Source organism: Nycticebus coucang, chromosome 9, assembly GCF_027406575.1.
Source record: "Nycticebus coucang isolate mNycCou1 chromosome 9, mNycCou1.pri, whole genome shotgun sequence".
Classification (NCBI taxonomy): domain Eukaryota; kingdom Metazoa; phylum Chordata; class Mammalia; order Primates; family Lorisidae; genus Nycticebus; species Nycticebus coucang.
This window is the reverse complement of record NC_069788.1, coordinates 115,169,505-115,194,392: the sequence shown is the minus strand read 5'-3', so window position 1 is coordinate 115,194,392 and position 24,888 is coordinate 115,169,505. Positions and strand designations below refer to the sequence as shown.

General features: G+C 38.4%; 1 protein-coding gene across 1 annotated transcript; it reads right to left on the bottom strand.

Annotated features, from left to right (window-relative positions):
- Positions 1-484: 484 nt before the first annotated feature.
- On the bottom strand, positions 485-20,474 carry MED6 (mediator complex subunit 6). The gene is made up of 8 exons (XM_053601295.1): positions 20,363-20,474; positions 15,824-15,983; positions 14,852-14,943; positions 12,801-12,883; positions 12,448-12,556; positions 10,359-10,474; positions 1,611-1,638; positions 485-883 (listed from the first exon to the last, which is right to left on the bottom strand). Exons 1-8 carry the CDS (start codon positions 20,382-20,384, stop codon positions 753-755), a joined length of 741 nt encoding a protein of 246 aa, XP_053457270.1. The 5' UTR covers positions 20,385-20,474; the 3' UTR covers positions 485-752.
- Between the last annotated feature and the right edge of the window lie 4,414 nt (positions 20,475-24,888).

Below are 24,888 nucleotides of genomic sequence, written 5' to 3'. Positions count from 1 at the left end.
CATGGAATACTATTCAGCTATTAAAAAAAATGGAGACTTTACATCCTTCGTATTAACCTGGATGGAAGTGGAAGACATTATTCTTAGTAAAGCATCACAAGAATGGAGAATCATGACTCCTATGTACTCAATTTTGATATGAGGACAATTAATGACAATTAAGGTTATGGGGGGGAGGAAAAGGAGAAAGAGGGACGGAGGGAGGGGGGTGGGGCCTTGGTGTGTGTCACACTTTATGGGGGCAAGACATGATTGCAAGAGGGACTTTGCCTAACAATTGCAATCAATGTATCCTGGCTTATTGTACCCTCAATGAATCCCCAACAATAAAAAAAAAAAAAGTCAGTCACTACTATTTTAATACTGAGGAGTATGTAACTAATAAAAGGAAATATGCTCAGTTACTACTTTATTATTAATATTCTGTCTTCAGAGTGCATATGAAAAATTTCAGAGAAAGCAAAAAGGGAAAAAGATAAAGCAATATGTACAAATACCTTTATTTTGTTTTTAAACATATACATGTGAGTGGATAGGCTGCTCAAGTCCAATAGAGAATGGGTTACAAAAGATACCTAAGAAATATTCACATAAAAAGCATGATGGGAATAATACCATTTCTTAAAGAACAACCATATTTCACACAAAGGAGAGAGTTGTGACAAAGCACTTCAAAACTCACGAGTGCACCCCAGTACTGAGGTATAATAGCTGGAGTGAGGAATCCTGCAGGCTTCTCTTCTGTCCAATACTCACTGAAGTCTCATCCGTTTCTCAGGGGGACCTTTAACGCTCACTGTCTGTTGGACATTCTTTGTGGTCTCCTTCTCCTCAGATTTTATTGTTTCTGGTATAGGTTCTGTGTCCTTCTTTGTCTGATCCACTGGACATTGAAAGCAGATTTTTTTGGTGGAAGATAAGGGAACAATGATTAACACGAATGGTTTGCTCTTTCAAATTCATTTTTAACTGCTACTCTCAAGTTCTAAATTTAGCTATTTCCCCAGGCAAATATATACAAGAACCCAATTATAAATCTAACAACCTAAGAACTTAAGGAAATCACTGATACCAGACAGACACTGATACTATACATGGCATTTAAATAAGACATTATGTACAACCAAAATATAGAATTATTCTAACCCAGTTATACAGAGAGTTCAATAATTGTTTTCATTGATGTAACAGATGACCTCTTTTCACATCAAGATCTACCTCTTGGGGGTGGCACCTGTGGCTCAACAGAGTAGGGCACGGGCCCCATATGCCAGAGGTGGCGAGTTCAAACCCAACCCCGGCCAAAAACTGCAACAACAACAACAAAAAAAAAATCTATCTCTTTTCACATCAAGATCTAAACCAAAAATCAGCTTCTTCACATCTCAATACCCACTCTCTCTACTCCTATTCATCTTTTAAATATCAAGATCACTACCACAAAGGCACCACCTGTTGACAATTCAGCAGATCTCAGAGGTTAAGAGTGAGAAACTACAATGAGGGAATCTAGGACAAAATGACCATAGCTCATCTCACATGTTAATGTTGTTTCTGAGTTATAGACTGGTCTTATTTCGAGTTTTACAGGAATATCAGATGAATCATACCTGGGACAGGCTTTTCTCCAGACTTTTGCTATAATTTTTTAAAGGGTGAGAAAGAAGAAAAAGGAGAAAACAGGTCAGGTTAGCAAAGTTTTCTTCTTCTAGATTTCACAACTGTTAATAAAATGAAACCATCCAGATTACATTATAAATGACTTCATGAAGAAAAACTATTATTTGTATACCTAAAACATAAGTTTATCATTTTCTTCTTTTTCATATTCCATAAAAGACAAATCCAAAACTAGAACAAAACAGTCAACCATAAAAACCCCTGAACATCTAACAAAGCCTTCTGCCTCCACACTCAGGCTACAATACTTTACAAAAAGAAGTAGAATTCAATGGCAGGAAATACTGAAGCTTTTCGAACTCCAGAGGCTTATTTGCTGAGGGGATATGAATTATGAGAAGGGAGACTAAAGTCTGACATTTTTTTCTTTTTTAGAAAATTAATTAAAAACTTTATTATAAATAATCGTAACTTTTTATATCATAGACTTGATTATCATTTGTTCTACTAAAGTCTGACTTTTAAAGTTGGTAGACATGGGAACTAAGGAACGGGAACACAAGTTAAATGCTCTAAAACCCCACCTTCATCCTTGTCCTCAAGGCTCACAGTCTATCCCTCTCATTTGAGGACACTGTGCCTCCTGCTTAAAAACAAAAACTAAACTAAACACAACAGGATGCCAACACCACCAACTTCCTTCTCATCTACCTTCAAATGTATACCTTTATATACATACACACACAAATGTGTACACACACACACATATTTAAAGTAACATTACTTCCTACCATCTCGCAAGAAAAAAATAATCTCTTTATTTCTAAGATTAATGCTTCCATCTATTTCCTGAATTCCTTTCTGCATTTACATGCCCTCCCTACGTTTTCTACACTATTCCCATGATTAAAGACTACAAAATTTTGTGATATTACATGTTCCAGATTCATGCGGCCAACTCCTTACTAGACTACTCCAACTGTAAGTCCTGGGAGCCTTCACACTTAATGAGACCAAAATCAAGCTCTTTACTATCCCCTGTGTATAAAGCGCTAACATGGAAGGCCTGAGAATGCTATCCTTAGAAAGGCATGCTTGGAAGGCTGACTCTTGGCTAGTGCCTGGACACTTGGATTTTGGGAGGATTCCTACTATTTCCTAGTAGATAGTGGTGGCTCACTGAGGCTGGAACTATCCAATGTGGTTTATGCAGAATACTTGTTTTCCTTCAGGGATTGTGGAATTTTAGAACATGTTAAATAGAGGATAACAACACAAGGAAACCCACTCAAGCCCTCAAGCCCCCCAAAATAAAGCCTTGGGTACTGAGTCTTTAATGGATTTCCCTGGGCAGAAATATCATACATATGTTGATGCCTTTCCACTGACAGCAGAGTGCACGCTCTGCAACCCCTCATGGGAAGGAGAAAGTATAAGGGGAATTAATCCAGGCCCCACTGTCTTTTCCCCTTACTCTCTGGATATACATCCTTACTTATGTAATAGTAATAACTCTCAGCAATGAATACAACCACACGCCAAGTCCTGTGAGTCCTTCCAGCAAATCTCCAAACATGGGGCGGTCAGGAGACCCCCCCCCCCCAACGAAGCCAACTATCACATTATCTTGTGAACATATCAGAACTTAAAACATGCTCAAAATCATTCTGAAGGAAAAAAGAATTTTCCTTTAAAACAAGAAAGGAAATATATGAGTATCATCAAAGGCAGTAAATAATTTGAAAAGAGAGATTTTTATACTGCTAGCACTTAATCATTTGAACTATATTGAACAATGAATTATATTATGACATTAGAATAGTGTCATTATCTACCCAACATACACATACTGTCTGATCTTTTCTAATAAATACTGTTAGATAAATTAATAGCATGTGTTCTGGAATACAAAATGGGGTTGCTGTTCTGACCAAATTTAATCAGGTGGGCTTGGCTTAGATAAACCTAGCTGAAGTAATCTATGGCAGCGGTCCACAGCCTTTTCGGCACCAGGGACCAGTTTCATAGAAAATTTTTCCACAGATCTGGGTTTTCAGGATGATTCAAGCACATTACATTTATTGTGCACTTTAATTCTATTATTCTATTAATTCTATTATTATAACATTATAAGGATAATGAAGTAATTCTACAATTCACCATGATGAAGAAATCAGCTGCCCTGAGCTTGATTTCCTGCAACTGAACAGTCGCATCTGGGGGTGATAGGAGACAATGACATCTGAAGTGTCATCGCTGCTCTAAAACCTGCAACTAGATGCACCTAAATTGTCACTGGCCACTTACTGACTGGGTTTTGATAAAACCTTTGATTTATATGGTCTCTGTACAGCCAAAACTCTTTGCTAATAATAACCTGTATTTTCAGCCATTCCCCAGTGTTAGCACCACCACCTCAGCTCTACCTCTAATCAGCAGGGATTAGATTCTCATAAGGAACGTGCAACCTAGACCCCTTGCATGTGCAGTTTACAGTCGGGTTTGTGCTCCTATGAGAATCTAATGCCACTAATCTCATAAAAAGCAGAGCTGAGGCAGTGATGCCAGCAATGGGGAGTGGCTGTAAATACAGATGAAGCTTTGCTTGCTCACTGGCCTAACCACCACTCACCTCCTGCTGTGCAGCCCAGTTCCTAATAAGCCATTTTCCAGTACAGGTCTGTGGCCTGGGGAATGGCACCATAGTCCTATGGTATTGATAGGGTCACTGACTATAAAATGTCCAAAATTTTGAATCAAAAGTTTAGTTTTTTATATCTCAAACAAGAAGCAGTGCTAAAAAACAAACAACAACAAAAAAAAGAAGCAGTGCCATTAAATCAAAATATGTGCCTGAACTAAGGATACCATTTTGCCATCTCAACAGCAGCTTTGTATGCCAGCATCAAAGAAGCCTGAAGAGTGAAAGGAGACGAAATCACAAAAGACATTTTCCACAACTTGCTGACAAACATTTTTCCTTACAAGAAGTGATTCAGGGCAGCACTTGTGGCTCAGTGAGTCCACATACCAAGGGTAGCATGTTCAAACCTGACCCTGACCAAACAGCAACAAAAAAATAGCCGGGCGTTGTGGCGGGTGCCTGTAGTCCCAGCTACTTAGGAGGCTGAGGCAAGACAATCGCCTAAGCCAGTGGTTCTTAGACATCCCAATGCTGCAATGTATTTTCATTGTTAAAAAAGGGGTCGCGACCCACAGGTTGAGAACCCCTGGTTAAGCCCAAGAGCTGGAAGTTGCTGTTAGCTGTGACACCATGGCACCTATCAAGGGTAACAACGTGACACTGTCTCTAAAAAAAAAAAAAAGAAGTGATTCAAAGAATCACTGGAAGAAGTGGTAGTCAGTTGACTGATGCAAGGTCTGGTGACTATGGGAGAAGACAGAGTTTTCCAAGTTCAGCTTTCATAGTTTGAGCAGTGTTATTTGTGCCACATGGGGTCAACTGCTGTCTTGCAAGAGAACTGGCCTATCTCTATTTACCAATCTTGGCTGCTTTATCACAAGCATGCTCATTTCATCCAACTGGCTGCAGTAGACATCTGCTCTCTGACTGACCGATTTCATGAAACTGTAATGGACAATACCAGAGCTGGCCCACTAAACAGACACTATTAGCTTTTTCTGATGAACATTCAGTTTTGGACCATGTTTCAACAATTCATATTTATCTAACCCTTGTGCCAAACACTTGCAATTGTCAAAAAGAAACCATTTTTTATCACACATAATAATATGGTGTAGAAATAATTTGTCTTTATGTTGTGACATCAAAGAAAGCTAAGTTTCAAGACAATTTCTCTTCTGATGCTCATTTAATTCAGGCAGAATCCATCTATCCACCCTCTTTACTTTCCTGATTTGTTTCAAATGGTGCAATATTGTTGTAATAGGAACATCAAACCTTGCTGCTAATTCACATGGAAGTTAAGATGTAGTTAAGCACTACAACTATCAGCTCATCATTATCCACCTTGGTCTCACTTTCAAGATTAAAATCACCAGAACAGAACTTCTCAAACCATCAACTTACTGTGTGTCCATCAGCCACCATTCTTCCCAAACATTTCATTGATATTTCAAGTAGTCTGTGCTACTCATTACACAACAGAACTCATATTCAAAAATAAAACTACTTTTTTGACTTATCCATGGTTTCACAAAAATTGCTCTAAAAAAATTTGAAAGCCAAGTGTGGTGGCTCTCACCTGTAATCATAGCACTCTGGGGGCCAAGACAGGTGGATGCCCTAAGCTCAGGAGTTTAAGACCAGCCTGAACAAGAGCAAGATCTCATCTCTACTAACAATTGAAAAACTATCTCTACTAAAAAACAGGAAAAATTAGTTAGCTGGGTGAAATGGCGAATGCCAGTAGTCCCAGCTACTTGGGAGGCTGAGGCAGGAGGATCATTTGAGCCCAAGAGTTTGAGGTTGCTGTAAGCTATGATGCCACAGCACTCTACTACCCAAGGCAACAGGTAAGAGATTGTCTCAAAAAAATTAAAAAAAAAAAAAATGAAGATAATCACAAGGCAAAACATGTATTTGAAAGGAGGAGGATGTATTTCATAATAAAAAAACAAAAGAAGTGGCTTGGTGCCTGTGGCTCAAGTGACTAAGGTGCCAGCCACATACACCTGAGCTGGCAGGTTCGAATACAGCTTAGCCCCGCCAAACAACAATGATGGCTGCAACCAAAAAAAAGCTGGGCATTGTGGCAGGCGCCTATAGTCCCAGATACTTGGGAGGTGGAGGCAGGAGAATCGCTTGAGCACAGGAGTTGGAGGATGCTATGAGCTGTGATGCCACAGCACCCTACCCAGGGCGACAGCTTGAGGCTCTGTCTCAAAAAATAAATAATAAAAGAAGTATCGAAATGAAATGTAGAGATTATCAACTGTCAAACAGTACTTAAAGAAATTAGATATTTCATACTTAATAACCTAATAACAGCTTCTAAAACTGCATTGAAAAGATATTCACTATAAAAAGAGTCACTATAAAGATTCTGAGGGCCTCAACTCCCACCACATTAGTATGTGTATTAGCGTAACTTCCAGCAGTAACAAGAATTAAAATATGGAAAAAAGAGATTCAGAGAAGCAGACAAGACTTCTCTAATATTCTCCTGAGCATTCCCATAAAGGGGCAACATCCCTACGTACCACAAGCTCACCTATTAAATACAATGGATAACTCAATAAATCCCCAACAATAAAACACACACACGATAAGTAGGAGTAAATACTGAGCTATAAAAGCTTCTGGAAGACAGAAACCTAACAGGAGTTAATATGAGCTAAATGGAGTTCTGAGACACTTCAAGTAGACTCTTTTTCCCTACGTCTGAGGAGGAAAGTTTTTTTGACAGCAAAAGCAAAAACAAATATTGATAGTTTAAGAGAAAGCTAACTTTTTCCTAGTTCTGTTACACAGAGCTGGAATACTCTAGGAATGGGCTTTTGACTTCTTTTCTTCTTTTTTTTTTTTGAGACAGAGTCTTGCGTTGTCGCCCTCAGGAGAGTACTGTGGTGTCACAGCTCACAGCAACCTCAAACTCTTGGTCTTAAGCGATTCTCTTGCCTCAGCCTCCCAAGGACCTGGGACTACAGGCGCCCGCCACAGTGCCAGGCTATTTTTTGTTGCAGTTGTCATTGCTGTTTAGCTAGTCCGGGCCAGTTTTGAACCCGCCAGCCCAGTGTATGTGGCTGGCGCCATAACCACTGTGCTACAGGCACCAAGCCAGGCTTTTGACTCTTAAAAGAAAAAATTTGAAATTCAGGAATATGACAACTTAAGTGTAACTGTGACTAAAAAGAAACAAGGGGTCCCGGAACACGACAAGTTAAGCATGACTATAGCTAAACCTTTAAAAGGAGAGATAAAAAACTCACTGAAATGATAGTAAGTCTGCAATCCACTTAAAAATAATCAGGAAGAAGCAAAAGCGGAGATAAAACAAAAAAGGGGCCGTATTAATTGTTGAAGCAGGGTAATGAATACACAGAGGTTTCAATTTTAATTATTCTCTCTACTTCTAAATATGTTATTATAGCAAAAGCTATATAGCATAAATTTCCATAAGGTAAATGTTTTTGTTTTAAAAGTCAAGAGAGACTTTGAGGGCCAGGAGTACTGGCTCATGCCTGTAATCCTAGCACTCTGGGAGGCCGAGGTGGGTGGATTGCCTGAGCTAGTGGGTTCAAGACCAGCCTGAGCCAGAGCAAGACCTCGTCTCTAAAAATAGCCGGGTGTTGTGGCGGGTGCCTGTAGATCTAGCTATTCAGGAGACTAAGGCAAGAGAATCACTTAAGCCCAAGAGTCTGAGGTTGTTGTTTAAGCTGTGACAAAGGCACTCTATGGAGGGTGATAAAGTGAGACTCTGTCTCAGAAAAAAAAGAGAGCCTTTGAGCTTTCTACAATGTCCAGGCTAGCTCACCAGGATAGGATTACACATGGGCTACAAGAAAAAAAAAGGAGTGGGCATCTACTAAGGTACCTTAGAACCCAGATACAGCAGTAAGCTAATAAATGTTCTGAAGGTTTGTTTATGAAAACAGAACAGCTTTTCTTAACAGCTCAGTTCAACCAAAATCTGTTTCTTTTCCTGCATTCTGAATTCCGGTTAACAATCAATACCTAAGTCTATTCTTAGCCTAAAATACCAGAATCACCCTTAATGCCAATCTCTCCAAATCCAACCACCAAATTTAGGTACTGCAAACTCTGAAATATTTCCTGGATAAGTCTCCTTTCTATCTTATTGCCACAGAATTTTTTCAGGCTTTCCACAATCTTAGTTCCCTGGCTCCAAATTCATGTTTTCCTAAGCATCCTCCTATTCTGTTATTAGTTATCTTTCTAAAACACCAAAGTAAGTGCATTACTCCTCTGTAACTGCTTTTAAACCTCTTAATGCAGTGGTTCTCAAGCTTCCTAATGCCGCGAACCTTTAATTCAGTCTAAAGGGGTTGCAACCCACAGGTTGAGAACCGCTGCTCTAATGGATCCTTACTGCCACAGCAGTAATTCTTACTTAGTCACTTGAAGATGATGTGGAGGGTATTTCAGTGAGAATATACTTTGGTTTATTTTTAGTGATGATAGCTATTGCTTTAAAACTTCAAATAACTTTGAAAGCATCTGAAGCCTATTATGTTTATGGGAGTGGTAATCGGTTATAAGTTTAAAATAGTGAAGAAACACTGGCCTACAGAATTAAATTCAAACTCATTTGCACAGCATACAAAATCCTTCTCAATCTGACCTTAATCTATCTTTAAGTCTCATCTTCAATTATGCTTCCCCTTTCACAAACCCTCAGAATATTTTCTGGCTTCTGAACACACGTTTACTAACTCTTTCACATTTCCAGTTTTGAATGTTCTACTACTACTTTCTAAATCAGCATTGTTCAAAAGAAATGTGAGCCACAAATGCAAGCTATATTTGAAATTTATGTATTTCTAGTGACACTTTTAAAAAGAATAGACAAATGTATTTAGATATATTTAGTTAAATATATCTAAAATATTCTATCAACATATAATCAATATTTTTTAATTATTAAAGAAGTATTTTACATACAATCTTTCTTGTACAAGTCTTTGAAATACACTATGTATTCTGCATTTACATCACAACTCAATCTAGACTACCTGTGTTAAATACTCAACAGTCACATGTGCCCAGGGGCTACTGTACTGAACGGTGCAAGTCTAGGTATTCCTCCCCTGGCACATCTAGTATAAACTATGTACTCAGTGAATGGTCAACAACACCTAACCTCTTACATTCTGCAGTGGTTACCCATCATTCTACACACAGCTCTAATTCATTTATTTATATATTTATTCATTCATTCACTCAACATACTGTTGAGTAAACAACAGACTGTTCCATCTTCAAGTGCAATTCATGAGATTTCTCTAAATGGGCTTTCTAGTCTTGAGTTCCTGCTTATGACCTCTGCTCCGTTCACTACCACATCACCATTCCAATAGTAAATATTTCTCACTAGAGTAGAGTTAGGGAAGAGGGAAGTAGTAGCCTGTTCTAAAGTCATCTCAAGGTGTGACAAATCTCATTTAATTTAAAACTGCCCTTGAAAATCCTTGCAGACCTCCTAAGAAAAACAGTAAATATGATCTTATATATACACAGCCCTGTAAAGGTCTGTAAGAACTAAGACTAACCATAAGAACAGCATATTCATTAAACCTCAACAGCAGATGGATTTGCTACTGCTGTTGGAAATCCCTCACCCTTAACACCAATATGATATAACTCTATTATTACTCCTGCCTCCTCTGTTACTTATGCCAAACATCACGTCAAATGTTCTATTCTTCCGTTATGTTTTAACTTTCCTATCTTTATACCTACTATATCATGCCAGAAGGGAGCATGCACAGTAAAAGGAGCATGAGTTTCATATTCTAGTTTTGTTACCACCTGTGATACTTTTAGCCACCTTTTGAATGATTGTCTACTACATGCAGCCCTCAAAGTTTGTGAAGATTCAATAAGGAACAAAGAACAGTGTTCATTCCATTTCCTCCATCAAGTCTTTCAAAACTTCTCTGATTCAGAGATCATTTTTTAACTAATGAGGAAAACCAATACTTTTACGTCACAACTAAAATCATTCTCAATTAAAAATGAATATATATGCCAGGAGAAGGTATCAAATCAAAATTAACCACACACTTCTCATTACCTGCACAAATCTGGGTGGAAATTTTTGTCTGAGGTCTACAAGTAAAGCATCCACACGTTGTCTCTGAAAAATAGAGCTTGGTTCTTCTTTCCTTTTGGCTTTAGGTTTAACTTTATCTATTAAAATATGAAGTCCAAATCAAAGCATTGCCTAATTTGATGTCTTATATTTTACAAATCTTTACCCACCATGAACATAACCAAATTTCATTATCTGGCTGCTGTACCAAAGCTAATTCCCCAACTAAACTAAATAGCATATATACAGCATACTCTCCCTCTTTAAATTTTAACATTTAACACTTACACATTTTAACATTTAAAAAGCTGATATATATGTCTTTTAAAGATTCTTCAGTTTTGGTATGTAAGCATGGATGGATATAAGAGTTTTAAGGTTCAAGTTTTTCACAATTACCTAAATCACAATCCAACTTTTTAGTGTGAAAATATCTTTTCTATACTTTAAATGTATTAAATAGTCTTTCCCACGAAACTTGCTAGGAGCAAAGGGAAAAATACAGCTTTCACAAATTCAAATTATCATGCTTAATTATTAAGACAGTAGTTCACTGAAAAACACAACAAAACAGAAGATCATGAAAACAAGAAAGAAAAGAACCTGGCTCGGCGCCTGTACCTCAGCAGCTAGGGCACCAGCTGCATACACCAGAGCTGGCAGGTTTGAATCCAGCCTGGGCCTGCCAAACAACAATGAAAACTACAACCAAAAAATGGCCGGGCATCATGGCGGGCACCTGTAAGCTACTTGGGAGGCTGAGGCAAGAGAAATGCTTATGCCCAAGAGTTTGAGGTTGCTGTGAGCTGTGATGCCACGGCACTGTACTCAAGCAACAGCTTGAGATTCTGGAAAGAAAGAAAGAAAAGAAAGAAAAGAACCTGAAAGAGAAATTCTAAAGTTAATCATATGTGAGATTTTGCTCTTGGGAGGAAGGTATTCGGGGCAACTGTCTCTAAATGAAAGGTTCTACATAAAGGGTACTCCAAACATTTCATTAGGATAGGGGAAAACAGCTGTTAGGGCAATTTTATTCAACTAAGGAAAACTTTGCTACATCAAATGTTAATGCATGCACCTACTATTAAGGATGAATATAACTATAAGAACTTTTCACAGGTCTGAATTCTATAAGAAGGCTATCTCTCCACCAGTAATTTATTCTGAGTTGCTCATTTCTCAGACAAAAAATGTAGGTATACTGTTACCGATCCATTTCTGGAGGTAGTTTTATTGGTAAAATATGAAGATAGTACCCTGTTTCCCCGAAAATAACATCCTCTGAAAATAAGACCTACTTACTGGAAAGATAAGACATCCCCTGAAAATAAGACCTAGTGCATCTTTGGGAGCAAACCTTAATATAAGAAACTGTCTTATTTTCGGGGAAACAGGGTAGTAGATTAGCAGCCATGGGAACTCCAGAAATCTAATGCTATACTAGGTGATAACATGGAAGGTTCAGAAAATAGACTTGTCACTTAGAGATAGGGCTCTAAGTAATCCTTTATCTCCTCTATGTTGAAGACTGGAGGAAGAAAAGGGTCCAGATTCCAAGATGATTCAATAGTTAGGTAAGTAGGAAATATCATCTTTGCTCCTTCCTCATCATTTTCTCCTCTTTATGTTCTAAATAGTTTAAAACCTTGAATCACCCTAACAAAGATTATCTGTTAACTAACAGATTAAACTTATAACTGTCCCTCTGTGAAAGCTATTATGACCACATCTACCCTGTTTCCCCGAAAATAAGACATCCTCCGAAAATAAGACCTACTTACAGGAAAGATAAGACATCCCCTGAAAATAAGACCTAGCGCATCTTTGGTAACACACCTTAAAATAAGACACTGTCTTATTTTCGGGGAAACAGGGTAGTTACATCAATCACAGCTACAACAAAGTCATCTATGAAAAGGTGAAACATAACCTAGAAACAGGAAATGGTGAAACAAAAACTAGAAACAGCTGGGATGATGTATAAGATATCAATAGTCATTTTCCTCAAGAAAACAGTTTCATTTTCAGAGGATTAAAAAGTGTTTTAGGAGGGTCTACATGCTCTGCCTACCTTGCTCTTCATGGTCTTTGAAGTGCCACCAATACCCTTTGGAAGGATGGTATCGACAGTATGACATAGCTTCATCAAAAGCTGACTGAATGCCATGCACTGCAGTGAGCTTGTGAAAAGAAAATGAATTCTCAATTTGTCAATGAGTCACAATTTCCAAAGTATTCACAAAATATTATATATGCACAAACAGTAATTTCTTATTTAGCACATAGTAACTAATGCTTAAGACATTCTAATAGTCAACACTTCATAGTAACTTTCACAGGGCAGAAGTGTTCCTGGTTAATTCTTGGGAGCAACAGCTCAATTAAAAGTTCTCTTTAGTGTTTAAAGAATGTGAAGACACTTACCACTCTGGAATTTATAACAGATCCCAAGTCTGGTGCCTGATAGATCACTCCAGCAATGATATAATAATCAGCTAGTGGGATAACTAAAACAATGGGGAAAAATGTTTGTGAATACAGCTATGGACACGAGCTACTCCACAAATTTTCATAAAAAGAATAATTACCCACATAAAAATTGACATTTTCCCATATTAGACCTTAAGGCAGGGTCTGGCGATTCCTATTTTTATAAATAAAGTTGTACTAGAAAACAGCCACACTAAATTATTTACATATTACCTACGGTTGCTTCAGCAATAATAGAAACTAAGAGGCCCACAAAGCTGCCCAAAGTATTTACTCACTGGCCCTTCACAGAAAAAGTAGTTCTTGCCCTGTAGCAGTTCTCCTCAAACTTGAATATGTACCTGAACCACCTAAGGATCCTGTTAAAATTAGATTTTTGTTCAGTAGGGATACTACATTTCTAACAAGTTCACAAAAGATGCTATTGTTAATGTCAGTCAACCGTACTTTGGGAAGTAAACCTTAAGGCAAACCAGACTTGGGACCCAGCGTAAAGTTACCACATGTACCAAACTTACCTATGTGCCCCAGTCTGGGACCTAAGGAATAAAGACAGCTGCTAGTGAGGCTGGTACCACCTTGTGTTGCTTCTATACTTTGAATCCTCTTACCACGGAAATCCTATCCCTGGTCTTGCCTCTGTTCTGAAGTTTTCTTTTTCTCTGGGCAGACTCCAGATCTTCAATTTTGAAACTAAGTTTGGATTCTGGAATCACAACTTCTTTGCCAAGTCACTCTCTGAAGCTAGTAGAAGGTAAAGGTTGTTCCTAAATGTGCTGATGAGAATATCTACCTGAGATGGAGCTCGGATGACACTATCTGGCTTCTCTACCTTGACTCTTCAGTGTGACTTTGTCTAAGGTCCTGGCTTGTTTCTAAAGTGTCTTCCAAGTTCTGGCCATCTCTAGAATAGTTGTCTAGCTCTTTGATTCGATACCAAATCTAGATTCTTTTATACTCTTCAGTGGTATTTATAAAGCATGTTTTTTGGTTTGGTAGTGTAACTCAGGTAAGCTTTTGGTTGAATGCATCAGTGAGGAACTTTAATTGATCCTCTATGAATTTGACAGGACCATGTACTTTGTAGAATTAACTCAGTGAACTAAGATGAGAAGAAAAATTGCTTGGGACGCTTGAAGTTTAGTTGGAAGCCAAACTGTGCTTACAGAAAGATGTGGGTTTGAGATGAGTGAGTTGCTCTGATTGCTAGAGCTTGAAGAGTTGTCCGTGGACATGCTGGAAGAGTCCTGTTGTCTAAGCACACATTTAGAGAAACATGGCTTTGAAAAGGTGATAGTTATGCCTATTATACCAGCTGCCCCAGACAATTTGTACAAAGTATATGATTACATGGATATGTGATTTCCTTCTGAAGTATGGAATTTAGGTGGGCAGAGGAAGCCTGCACAATCAGTCCTCAATAAAAAAATCCTGGATGCAAGTCTTAACTGTACTCCCCTGAACAAACATAAACATATTGTACGAGGATGGCTGCATTTCACTACTGGATGGAGGAGGGTACACTCAGCATGGCCCCTCACAAGAGGGAAAGCACAGGAAACTTGCATATGGTTTCCTACAGACCCCATGTGATACATCTTCTTCCATTACTAATCTGGCTGCTTACCCTTACTGTGCTGCCATAACAAATCCTAGCCTTAAGTATAACCATATGCTGAGACCTATATACAGAGAGTGCCAAAAAAAGTATACACATTTTAAGAATGGAAAGCACTGTATTAAAATTGTAATACTCAATATATACTGATAACAAGATGAATACAAGTCACATCTGAGGTATAATCTTGTAACTGCAGAAGTCAAACATGACTCAAATATTACAAACTTCATACAGTTTTTTTCCTTTCACAGTTTTTCTCCTTGGCACTCTCTTTTATATATATTATACACACACAGAGAGGTCAGGAAGTCAATCAATCATGACATTTTGAGAAAAAAAAATACCTAAAGTTTACACATTGTACCTTGTGCAGGGGACTGCCGCTGTTGCTTCCGTATGATAAAAAGAATGGGCTCTTGAGCATGTAAAAGGATGTATTCGACTCCAACCATCTGACTGAAAACAGAATGCAGACATCCAGAGATCTGTAAATGCCCTACAAATAATGTTGTTGGACATTCAAATTACTATATACAAGTGTAACAACAATGTAAATGCATTAAAACGGCCTATGTTTGGTGTTAAAATCTGGCCACTGAATAAAAACACCTATTTTCCCAGATAGGTGGTATACAGAAAGATTTTGTTTTAAAAACAAATTAAGTTTCTCTACAAAAATTCCTTGCGAACTCAAGTATTTTCAGCCAGCAAAGTACACTGAGACTGTCTGTGTCAAAAAGAAAAAACACCCTGATGCTTCCTGACTGAAAAGATTTATAAATCCACATAGAAAAAATAAAAATTAAAGTGAAGAACCAACTATGTATTCTACCAAAGTAGGAAACATCAGAAAATCTTATCCTTACCCCCAACAAATCTGAATGAAAATCTGACCTGAAAGATACCTTTAAAAGCAAAAATAAGTTGTCTGAAAAATTGTATTTGCTCCGTAACAAAAGCCATTTAAAACACAACAGATATTTAATTTCAAGACCCCCCTTGAAATTTAGCTGACAATGAAAAATTATATCAAGTTATTTCAGATACTTTTGTAATATAAAGTAGATATAGAGGAGGCAGTGCATTGCTGACATCATTCATGAGATCAACATGTAACCTCATTTATATTTCAAACACATTATGTGGTTACACAAAAGTCTTCTAAGTTACAAGTGACTACTAACAATTCCCTCATTTTCAAATTTGGACAAACCCAAACTGAACTCCAATTTTTCTTCCACAAGTTCTACTCTGCCCTTCATAATCCATAGCTTGAAAAATGATTCATTGTAAAATCTCTAGTTGGCAATAACGATACCTTCTTATAATAACTTACTTCAAGTGTTCTAATGTTAGCCTCTGCATTTTGACCACTTCATTATTACATGTCCTGTCATAAAAAGGATTACTTCTTTCTGAAAAGTAATCCAGGACACTACCACTGTTCAAAATGGGGATCCAAGAGCTGTCAACCCAAGAGATTCCCAGCAGATTATCTATAGGAAAGAAACAAAATGATAAAGGATTAGAAAAAGAGAATCCAATCCACAAACATTTATTACATCCCTAATTGCACAGGTACTATGAATAAAAGGATGTCATGGATAATAACCTACATATATTCTCATGGTATAACAAAAAATATAACTATGCAAGAAAGCAATGATAACACAATATAAGAAAAAAGGTACAATAAAGGTATGAACAATAAAGGTACAACAAAGGAGAGGACAGAATACTTTACCTGGGGGAACAGAAATGATTTTTCATGGTGTGAGGAAGTGGATTTTAGCACTGTATGTTAAAGAATAAATAGAATACTATGGCACTGATTCTTTTTTCTTTTAAATAAAAAAAAAAGGAATAGAGGCTCACCACTGAGAAAAAGACAAAGTAATCTCAGCCAGAGAAAATGCATATACAGAGACATAAAAATATAAAGTATGTTACATGTTTAGAGAATAATTTGATAGGTTAAGAAGTGACAAGATGTGAAATCTAGAAAGGTCTTTTTAAAAATTGGCAAGTCTGAGTTTTTACATGTGGGCAATGAATTCAAATATTTCAAACATGTATGCTCCCCTCCCCAAACAAACATGCATAGCCACCAATTTGACATCTCTCAATTAGGGATAGAGAAATGAATTAGGAAGCTATTATTGTATTAGTAGATAAGATGACAATGATGCAAACATTAAGGAGCAAAAGGGAAATAAAATTATCTTTAATATAGCCACATTATTTCATATTTTAGAGTAGAACTAAATCTTAAATTTAAAAACAGCATGGCAAATAGAACTAGATACCTTGAATAAATGTGCTTTTACTAGTTACTGGCTGTGATCATGTTTCATACCACTGACTATACTAAATACCACTTGGGTGTAAGTCATGAACATCAAAATGTCTACATGATACTGGTTGAAAAACTTCAATCTCTCCTATTCTGTGATTAATTTTTCTGGCATTCTCAAAGTCAAATCTAACTGAAGGTGACAAGCAGTTCTAAGTGAAATGAATCAAATGAAAAAAATTAATTATTTAAAGGTAAAATGTACTTTTATGTTATAAAATAAAGGAGAAAAGTTAATGAACAATTAATACAGACTATTTATATGGTTCATCATAACTAGATCATCCAACAACCAAATATATAAGAGATGAGGAAACAACATTTTCAGAAAAAGACAGTCTTTGTAATGAAAAATAACGAAGGGCAATCATCACTTTTGGCTTTCCATACTACAAGCCAATTATTAATGTAATTTTATTTATAGCAAAACTACTTATACATTTCCTTTTTAAATTTCCTTAGAGATGCTTTGTATATAAATATTACTAGAAGGACAATTTTGGTTTGTTTTTCCCAAGAAAATTATGTCTAGTGTCACAATCAGTTATTGATAACAGTGTTACAGTATTACAGGTTATTTCCTGATAGACAATGTTACAGAAATAAATATATAATTAAAGATCCTGCCTATCAACAACTATGGAGAGTTAATAGACATGCGCATAAAGTGATGAGGATCCAGTGGAAAGCAATAGCAATGCACAGAAAGAAAAGGACATAAGAGATATTTCTAGGAAAAAAAAATCCTGAATGATCAGATACTATCTCAGAGAACTAGGAATCAGTAACTCATTTAGGGAAGTAATTACAATGAATTTGGTTTGGATATATTGAGTATAAAAATGGAATCAGACTCTTAGAAGGAATCATGAATGTCATCTGTTCCAAGTGACTACTTATTAAATTCTCCCTATAATTTTCCTCACCAACCTATTTCCATAATTACAAATTTCTCCATCAGCAGTTGTATCTATCACATTTCCTCACCTAGTAAACCTAGTCAAAGTGAGATATGTATGACACGTGAAACCAATGAAAATGGAGATAATACTATTTGCCACTTCTGAACACTAACTTTGTATCTGGCATTGTTCTAACCACTTTGCCATAGACCAGCAGGTTCTCAACCTGTGGGTTGCAACCCCTTTGGACTGTATTAAAGGTTCATGGCATTAAGAAGGTTGAGAACCACTGCCACAGACCATTTCAAAGAGATTGGTACTATAATTACTATTATCACTATCGTACAGATGAAGAATCTAATGCATGGGAAAGCTTAAGTAACTTGTCCAAGATCATTAAATGGTGGAGTTGAGATCTGAATCCAGACAGCCCAGCTCTACTGACATTTCTCTACACTGTGCTAACTCAAAATACCCACTAAAGAAAGATATTAAAAACTTGTTGTGAAAGAAGTCAAGATAACACTACAAATTTTGAGACCACCTGCAGAACAAAGAGTGCTGTCCTAGAGAGGATGTAGTCTCATCAAATACATGTTCTCTTCTCCATTCCAAGTGCCACCTGAGCAACAGCCTCATAATGGGGTTCTCTGCCTCCACATATTCTCCCAATCCTACTCAGTTTTAATAATGCTGCACTTGCAAAATGCAAATCTAATTATGTCACTTTTTACTTAAAAAATGGCAGTGCACACTTGCTGTCTAGAAGATTAAGGTCCAAATTCCTTAATACAGCATTTCATGATCTAGCTCCGTTAGTTTCCCACTTCACTAACCACCAATTATCTGTCACACAGGAGGACGGACGCCACAAGGAAAAGCAGCTAGAATTATGGAACTTCGGACAAGTTAATCTCCTCATGCCTTAGTTTCCTCCTCTATAAAATGGGGATCATGATAGTATTTACACATTAGATTTATGTAAAATGCTTAGCATACTGTAATAACCTAATAAATTTTCATTACGAAGGTGGTGTGGCTTCTTTCTCTATGTCCTCATAGTAATTTTTATATAATTTTATCATCATGTCATACTCAAAAATACAAATGTGGTCCTTAAATCAAGAGTTTTTAAAAAACTGGAGCTGTATCTTCACTCATCAAAACCAGCACGGGACCTGATTCATAATAACTAGCAAATGTTTATTAGGACCAGTATGGCATATTGTGTTAGTCATTAATTTTTACCAATCCATTTACACAGATTTCAGTATTCAAGAATGTTCCCCTAGAAAACGGTTAACTGCAATTAAGAGTATGGTCTATGGCTGTGAAATTGAACATAATTATCTGTCCTACTTGAAGATTACCTGTGACTACAGCCCCATAAAGAGACCACACAACCAAGTCAAGTATATTCTAATCACTTCTCACCATCTCTGCTGTTACTAACTTACTCCAAGGTACCTCCAAATCTCTTCATGCATTATAAAAATGGCCTCCTATCTGGTTTCCCTTCATAGTTTTCCTTTCCCTCCCACAATATTCTCAGCGGCCAATGTGGTCCTAAAAAACTGAAGTCAGATTTTATCATTCCTCTTGTCAAAACCCTCCAACAGCTCTTCATTTTACTCAAAGGAAAAGCCAAAGACCTTCCCATGGCTTACACTGCCTCTCTGACCTCATCTCCTTCCTACATCCTCTCTCCAGCGTACTGTCCTCCTTGCTGTTCCTTAACACAATGGACACACTCTCATCTTAGAGCCTTTGCTATGATCCTAAGCAAATCTAAATAAACAGTAAAACATTAACACAGCTAAATATTTGAAAATAGTAGTCTAAAAAGACACTAAGTGTGCATCTCTTTTAATTCAGTAGCAAGGCAACATGTTGACACAAGCCAAGTACAGCTAGACTCCAATTGGGTTAATACAGAAAAAGTCATCTCACACACTTCCACTTAAAAATCAAGTACTGCATATACAAACAAAAACTACCCTACATGCTATCGAAGATCAAGGAGCAATTAACGAGTAGCAACTCCATATATTTATTCCCTGACGAACTCAATAAATATTATATTTGGCCACCTCTACAGTCTAGCCATGAAAAAGTAACGACCCTCGCCTTCCCTTAGTAATTGTTAGGGTCTCGATGGGTTGTATTATGGACCCAAACGTAAAACTTACAATAGAAAGCCTTAGGGATTTTTGCGCAGGGACCCGAAGGGCGCGATCTCAAGGACCAGGTAGGCTCCATGCCAAGTCCCAAGAGATGTGTCGAATCACGTCGTCTCATTACCCTTTTCGCCTTTCTGCCCAAAGACCGTTCCTTCTCCTCGATAGAAAAGCCCCAATATTGCCGCAGAAAGGTGTATAGAAAAACATTCCAGGTCTAAGGGTTCAGGGCCCAGAGCTGCTTCCAACCTCCAACGCTTCTAAGAGACACCCTCAAAACTGGGAAAAACTCGGCAACTTTTCGCTAGATTAGAGCCCCAGGTCGTCTACAGAAACCAGTCGGAAGAGCTTGAGGGGCCGCACAAAAAAACCTGAACTTGAACCCGCAGGCTACAAACCCCCAGACTGGTTCACAATCATCAAAGTATAGCAACACAACGTACCTCGAATATCCACCGCCGCCATAACTCCAAAAGCGTTCGCAGGCTCTCCTTCCGGCGCAAAGTAAACGTAACGACTGAGACCTCGGAAGCTGCAAGTTGAGCTGAAGTGAAGAGGGACGCAAAGAAGGAAAGAGGGGGGCGGAGCCGAGGGAAGATGGGCGGGGAGAGCGGCGTGGGGTGGGGTGAGGCGCGGAGAGCGGGGCGGAGCGGGGCGGGGCGGGGCGCGGCGAGGCGGGGCGGAGTGGGGCGGGGAGCGGCGCGCGGGGCGGGGCGGGGCGCGGCAGGCGGAAAGGCTGGTGGGGCTGAGCAGGAAGAGGACGGGAGAGGGCTGTGCCAAAGGAGGCGGAGGATGGGAAGGCCAAACGGGTAAATTTAGTGGGGTCCTGCCCCAAGCCAGCTATTGAGGGTTTCAAAAATTCGATCTTGATCTTTTGTGGTCGCCAAAAAAAAAAAGTCTGATGCTGTAGAATTGTGGGTGGGAATAGCTTTAGTTTTAAAACCTCCTCAGATGTATCCAATGAGTTGTTACATTCAGGGGTTTCTCGCCACTCTTTTTTTCACCTGCCTCAAGAATGGGGATGGGATAGGACTTAAAAGATTTGAGACATTGGCTTTTCTGTGACTAAAATCATTAAAAATCTAAATTAAAGTATTAAATGACTCTGAGACAAAAATTTCACAACATAGAAAATGCTTCTGAAGTAAAATATTGTTAAGATTAAGAGAAGGAATACGGGTGGTGCCTGTGGCTCAGTGAGTAGGGCGCCCGCCCCATATACCGAGGGTGGCGGGTTCAAATCTGGCCCCGGCCAAACTGCAACCAAAAAATAGCCGGGCATTGTGGCGGGTGCCTGTAGTCCCTGCTACTCGGGCGGCTGAGGCAAGAGAATCGCCTAAGCCCAGGAATTGGAGGTTGCTGTGAGCTGTGTGAGGCCACGGCACTCTACCGAGGGTGACAAAGTGAGACTATGTCTCTAAAAAAAAAAAAAGAGAGAGAGAGAAAGGGAATACTTCGGGATCACAGAGTGATGGCCTAATGTCTGCATTTCAGCTGGTCTGGAGTAGATACCCTGTTTCCCCGAAAATAAGACATCCTCCGAAAATAAGACCTACTCACAGGAAAGATAAGACCTAGAGCATCTTTGGGAGCACACCTTAATATAGGACACTGTCTTATTCTTCGGAAAACAGGGTAGCAGGATTCCAGACGGGGAATGATCCCGTGAAAGATTCTCAAGAGAATTTAATTATAACCCAGGTGCAAGGGGGGAGGATCATGAATTAAACTGGGATCTTTTTTCCACCTTGTCGATGGAAAATTCAACATTTTTAAATCTAAGTGTAAAAAATATTTATTACTCAGACATTTCAATTTGAGGATTTTATGCCTGTATAGTATGTAAAAGTCCCAAAGAAGTGTGTGCATGCACAGAATTTTGAAAGTCATAATTTTCCAGGAGAAATTTTCAGAAGGACCTGGTTAGGGGTCTACTAGGGAGGACTTTCCAAAAAGGGCAAACATCATGTCCAATAAATGGAAGTGTGAAGTATCAAGCTTTTTGTCTTGTTTTGCTGGGGTTTTGTTTGCTTACGTTTTTATTAGGAGAGAAGGAGATTAGAAAGAATAATGACTGAACACGGATCTACAGTTTAAAAAACACATAGTATGCATGGTAAACCAGACCTTGGAGCTCATCTTTTGTCTTGTGGACAATGGGAGAAATGTGATTGGGCTTCCAGTTTAGAAAGATTATCTGAAGAGCCTGAGACAGAGATGTCTGTAAAACTCAAAGCAGCAAATCCTTTTAGGAGATTATTGCAAACTAAATGATGTCTACACTAATACAAAGGCAGGGGTAGCTGAAGAGAAAGAAAGAATTAAAGATGTTTAGGTGATAAAATCAAAAAGGAATTAGTGACTAACAGATGGGCCTGGTGAGGGAGAGAGAGGAATTTAAAATGATTCCCAAGATACTGATTTATAAGACTAGTGCCCTTAATCAGATTAAAGATAACAAGTAACAAGAAAATGAAGATGATGATGTAGTTTTAAATATGGCCATGTTGTTCATGAAGTGTCTTATAGGACATCCTGTAGACCAGGGTTTCTTAGGTTTTACATTTTGGGACAACTCATTCTTTGCTAAAGGCGTAGAGGAGCTGTCCTGTGCATTGTAGGGTGTTTAACAGCATCCCTGGCTTCTACCCACTAGATGCCAGTGGCACCTCTCCCCCCAACAAAACTGTCCCCATTTGAGAACCACTGATGTCTATAAGGAGATGAAGCTAAAGCAGAAGAGTTTCAGGAAGAGAGGAGTACTTAGTGATGTCAAGCAGATAAGAGAGGTAAAATAAAGACTAAGAAGTAGGCATTGGATTTGGTAAGGTGCCCCTAACAGTAATAGTTTCTGTGGGATGGTAGAGAGGAGCAGAATCCAGAGAAAGAAATGTGCAAGAGTGAAGAAGGGAGGTGGCATTGGGTGCAGACTGTGGCTGAGAGGGAAAGCTAGAGCTAGAACACTACCTAGAGTGGGATATGGAAATAATAATAGAGAAGTGTGAATATGTTGCTAGGAAAGGTGAAAGGTCCAACAAAGAAGATCTCCACTTTATCTTCAATTTATTCATCTTTTCATCAGTCATCAAGTATTTAACCTCTACTGCATGCTTTGCTCAGCTCTCCTTGCAAAAATAATAAGAGCGACAAACAGACAAAGCCTCTGGCCCTCAGGAGCCAAGAGTTCTGATGGAAAAGAAAGACAATAAACAAGTAAACAAAGAAGGGCATTACAGATTGTGATAATAAAAATAATAATAAGTGCGATGGAGGAAGCCACTTTTGAAAGGATGGTCAAGACAGGCCCCTCTGAGGAAGTGATATCTCAGGTAAGACCTGGAGGATGAGAATAATCACCCAACCACCCATGTGAAGTGCTGGGGCACAATCATAGCAGTGGAGGGAACCACAGGCCCTGCAGTGGGACAAAGATGGTTCTGAGAACCATCAGGACAGTTACAGACTGGATTGTGGGAGTGAAGGAGCAATTGCGAGAAAAGAGACTAGCAGTAAATAATTTAATTTTTATTAAAAGAAAATACAAAGCTATTGAAAGATTTTAAGGAAAAGAATGCCATGAGGATATCAGTTCTGAGTGGAAATTTTTTTATAGATGTCAAAAGTACTTGCTGTGTCATATCCTTACTATGGATCAGGCACTGTGCCAAGCTCTTTGATGAATTAACTAGTTGTTCTCTCAAAACAACTTTATGAGGCAGGAGATATTATATCCTTTTTTTTTTTAATGAGGAGAAAGCTACATTTTCCACCCGTCCTTGCATCTAGATGGAGCTATATAGCCAGTTCTTTTCAAAGGGCTGAGAATGGGAGCAACAGTGTCACCTCCAGGCCAAGGTGGTTAAAAGCACCAGTGCCTTCTCAGCTTTCTCTCTCTGCACCACCAGCTAAATGCCAAAGACATCATCTGACAATAGGTGGGGGCAAGTGTTAGGGTGGAAGCTCAGTAGGTGCTCGGTGGGTTGAGAAACGATTTCTCCAGACCAAAATTAGGACATAAAAGTATAAAACTTATTTTATTTTCTTAGAAGGAGAGAGGATAGTGAAAGAGAGTGAGGAAAGAGAGAGAATGGCATCCTGAAGAAAGAAAGGAAAAATTCCAGCAGCAAGGCTAAGTGGCTGCTGAATTTAAAGATGGGCAAAAAGAAAGAAGTGATTGCACCCCAGTTCACAGGGTACTGCGAAATTGTTCTATCTGCTCCTTCTATCTTCTTAATGTCTGGAGAATAAGCAGCTGTCTTGCCATTGGAGACAGACTTATCACAGGTGTTTTCTGGTCCGGTAGTTGGTTCTGCCCTGAGATATGACTTGAGATAGGGTCTAAAAGGCCCACCCCATATTGTTCGTCCAGGAACTCCAAGCCTATTAAACAGAGGTTTTCATAAGTAGTGAGCTGGTGAATGTAAAAAGAAAGATTTACATTTCCTTTTTATCTACTGGGTTTCTTTTAGATGTTTTGAAAACAGAGCTCCCCGTAGGGAGGCTACCAGCTAGCTAGCAGAGAAAGAGAGAGAAAGATTGATTTTTAGCCTTTACCGAAAATTACGAGTTAATGATTTTTCTGTTATTTCACTGCCAAAGCCAATCATTCTTTCAGCAGGGTCTCTGGATGACTAACTACCAGGGCTGAACCACCTTGTTGACCTACCTTGAACCAAAAGCAACAAATACGTTTTTATTGTGTTAAATGACACACACATACATCCAGACACAAAATTTGCAATATAGTGTCACTTCCATAAAATCGGTAATTCTGGTATATTTTCTTATGTAATTTGTACCTGCCTCTCCTACATACAGTGACCTTTTGAAGATCTGTAATTTGGGGACTTACATAATTTAATATGTAAGTGTGAGAGTTCAAGTGAAAAAGAAAAATATTCTCTTCAAAACGGAGGTGGGAATGATCTGATTGGTTAAAGTGATTCTCATGAATAATTGGTAATGTGTG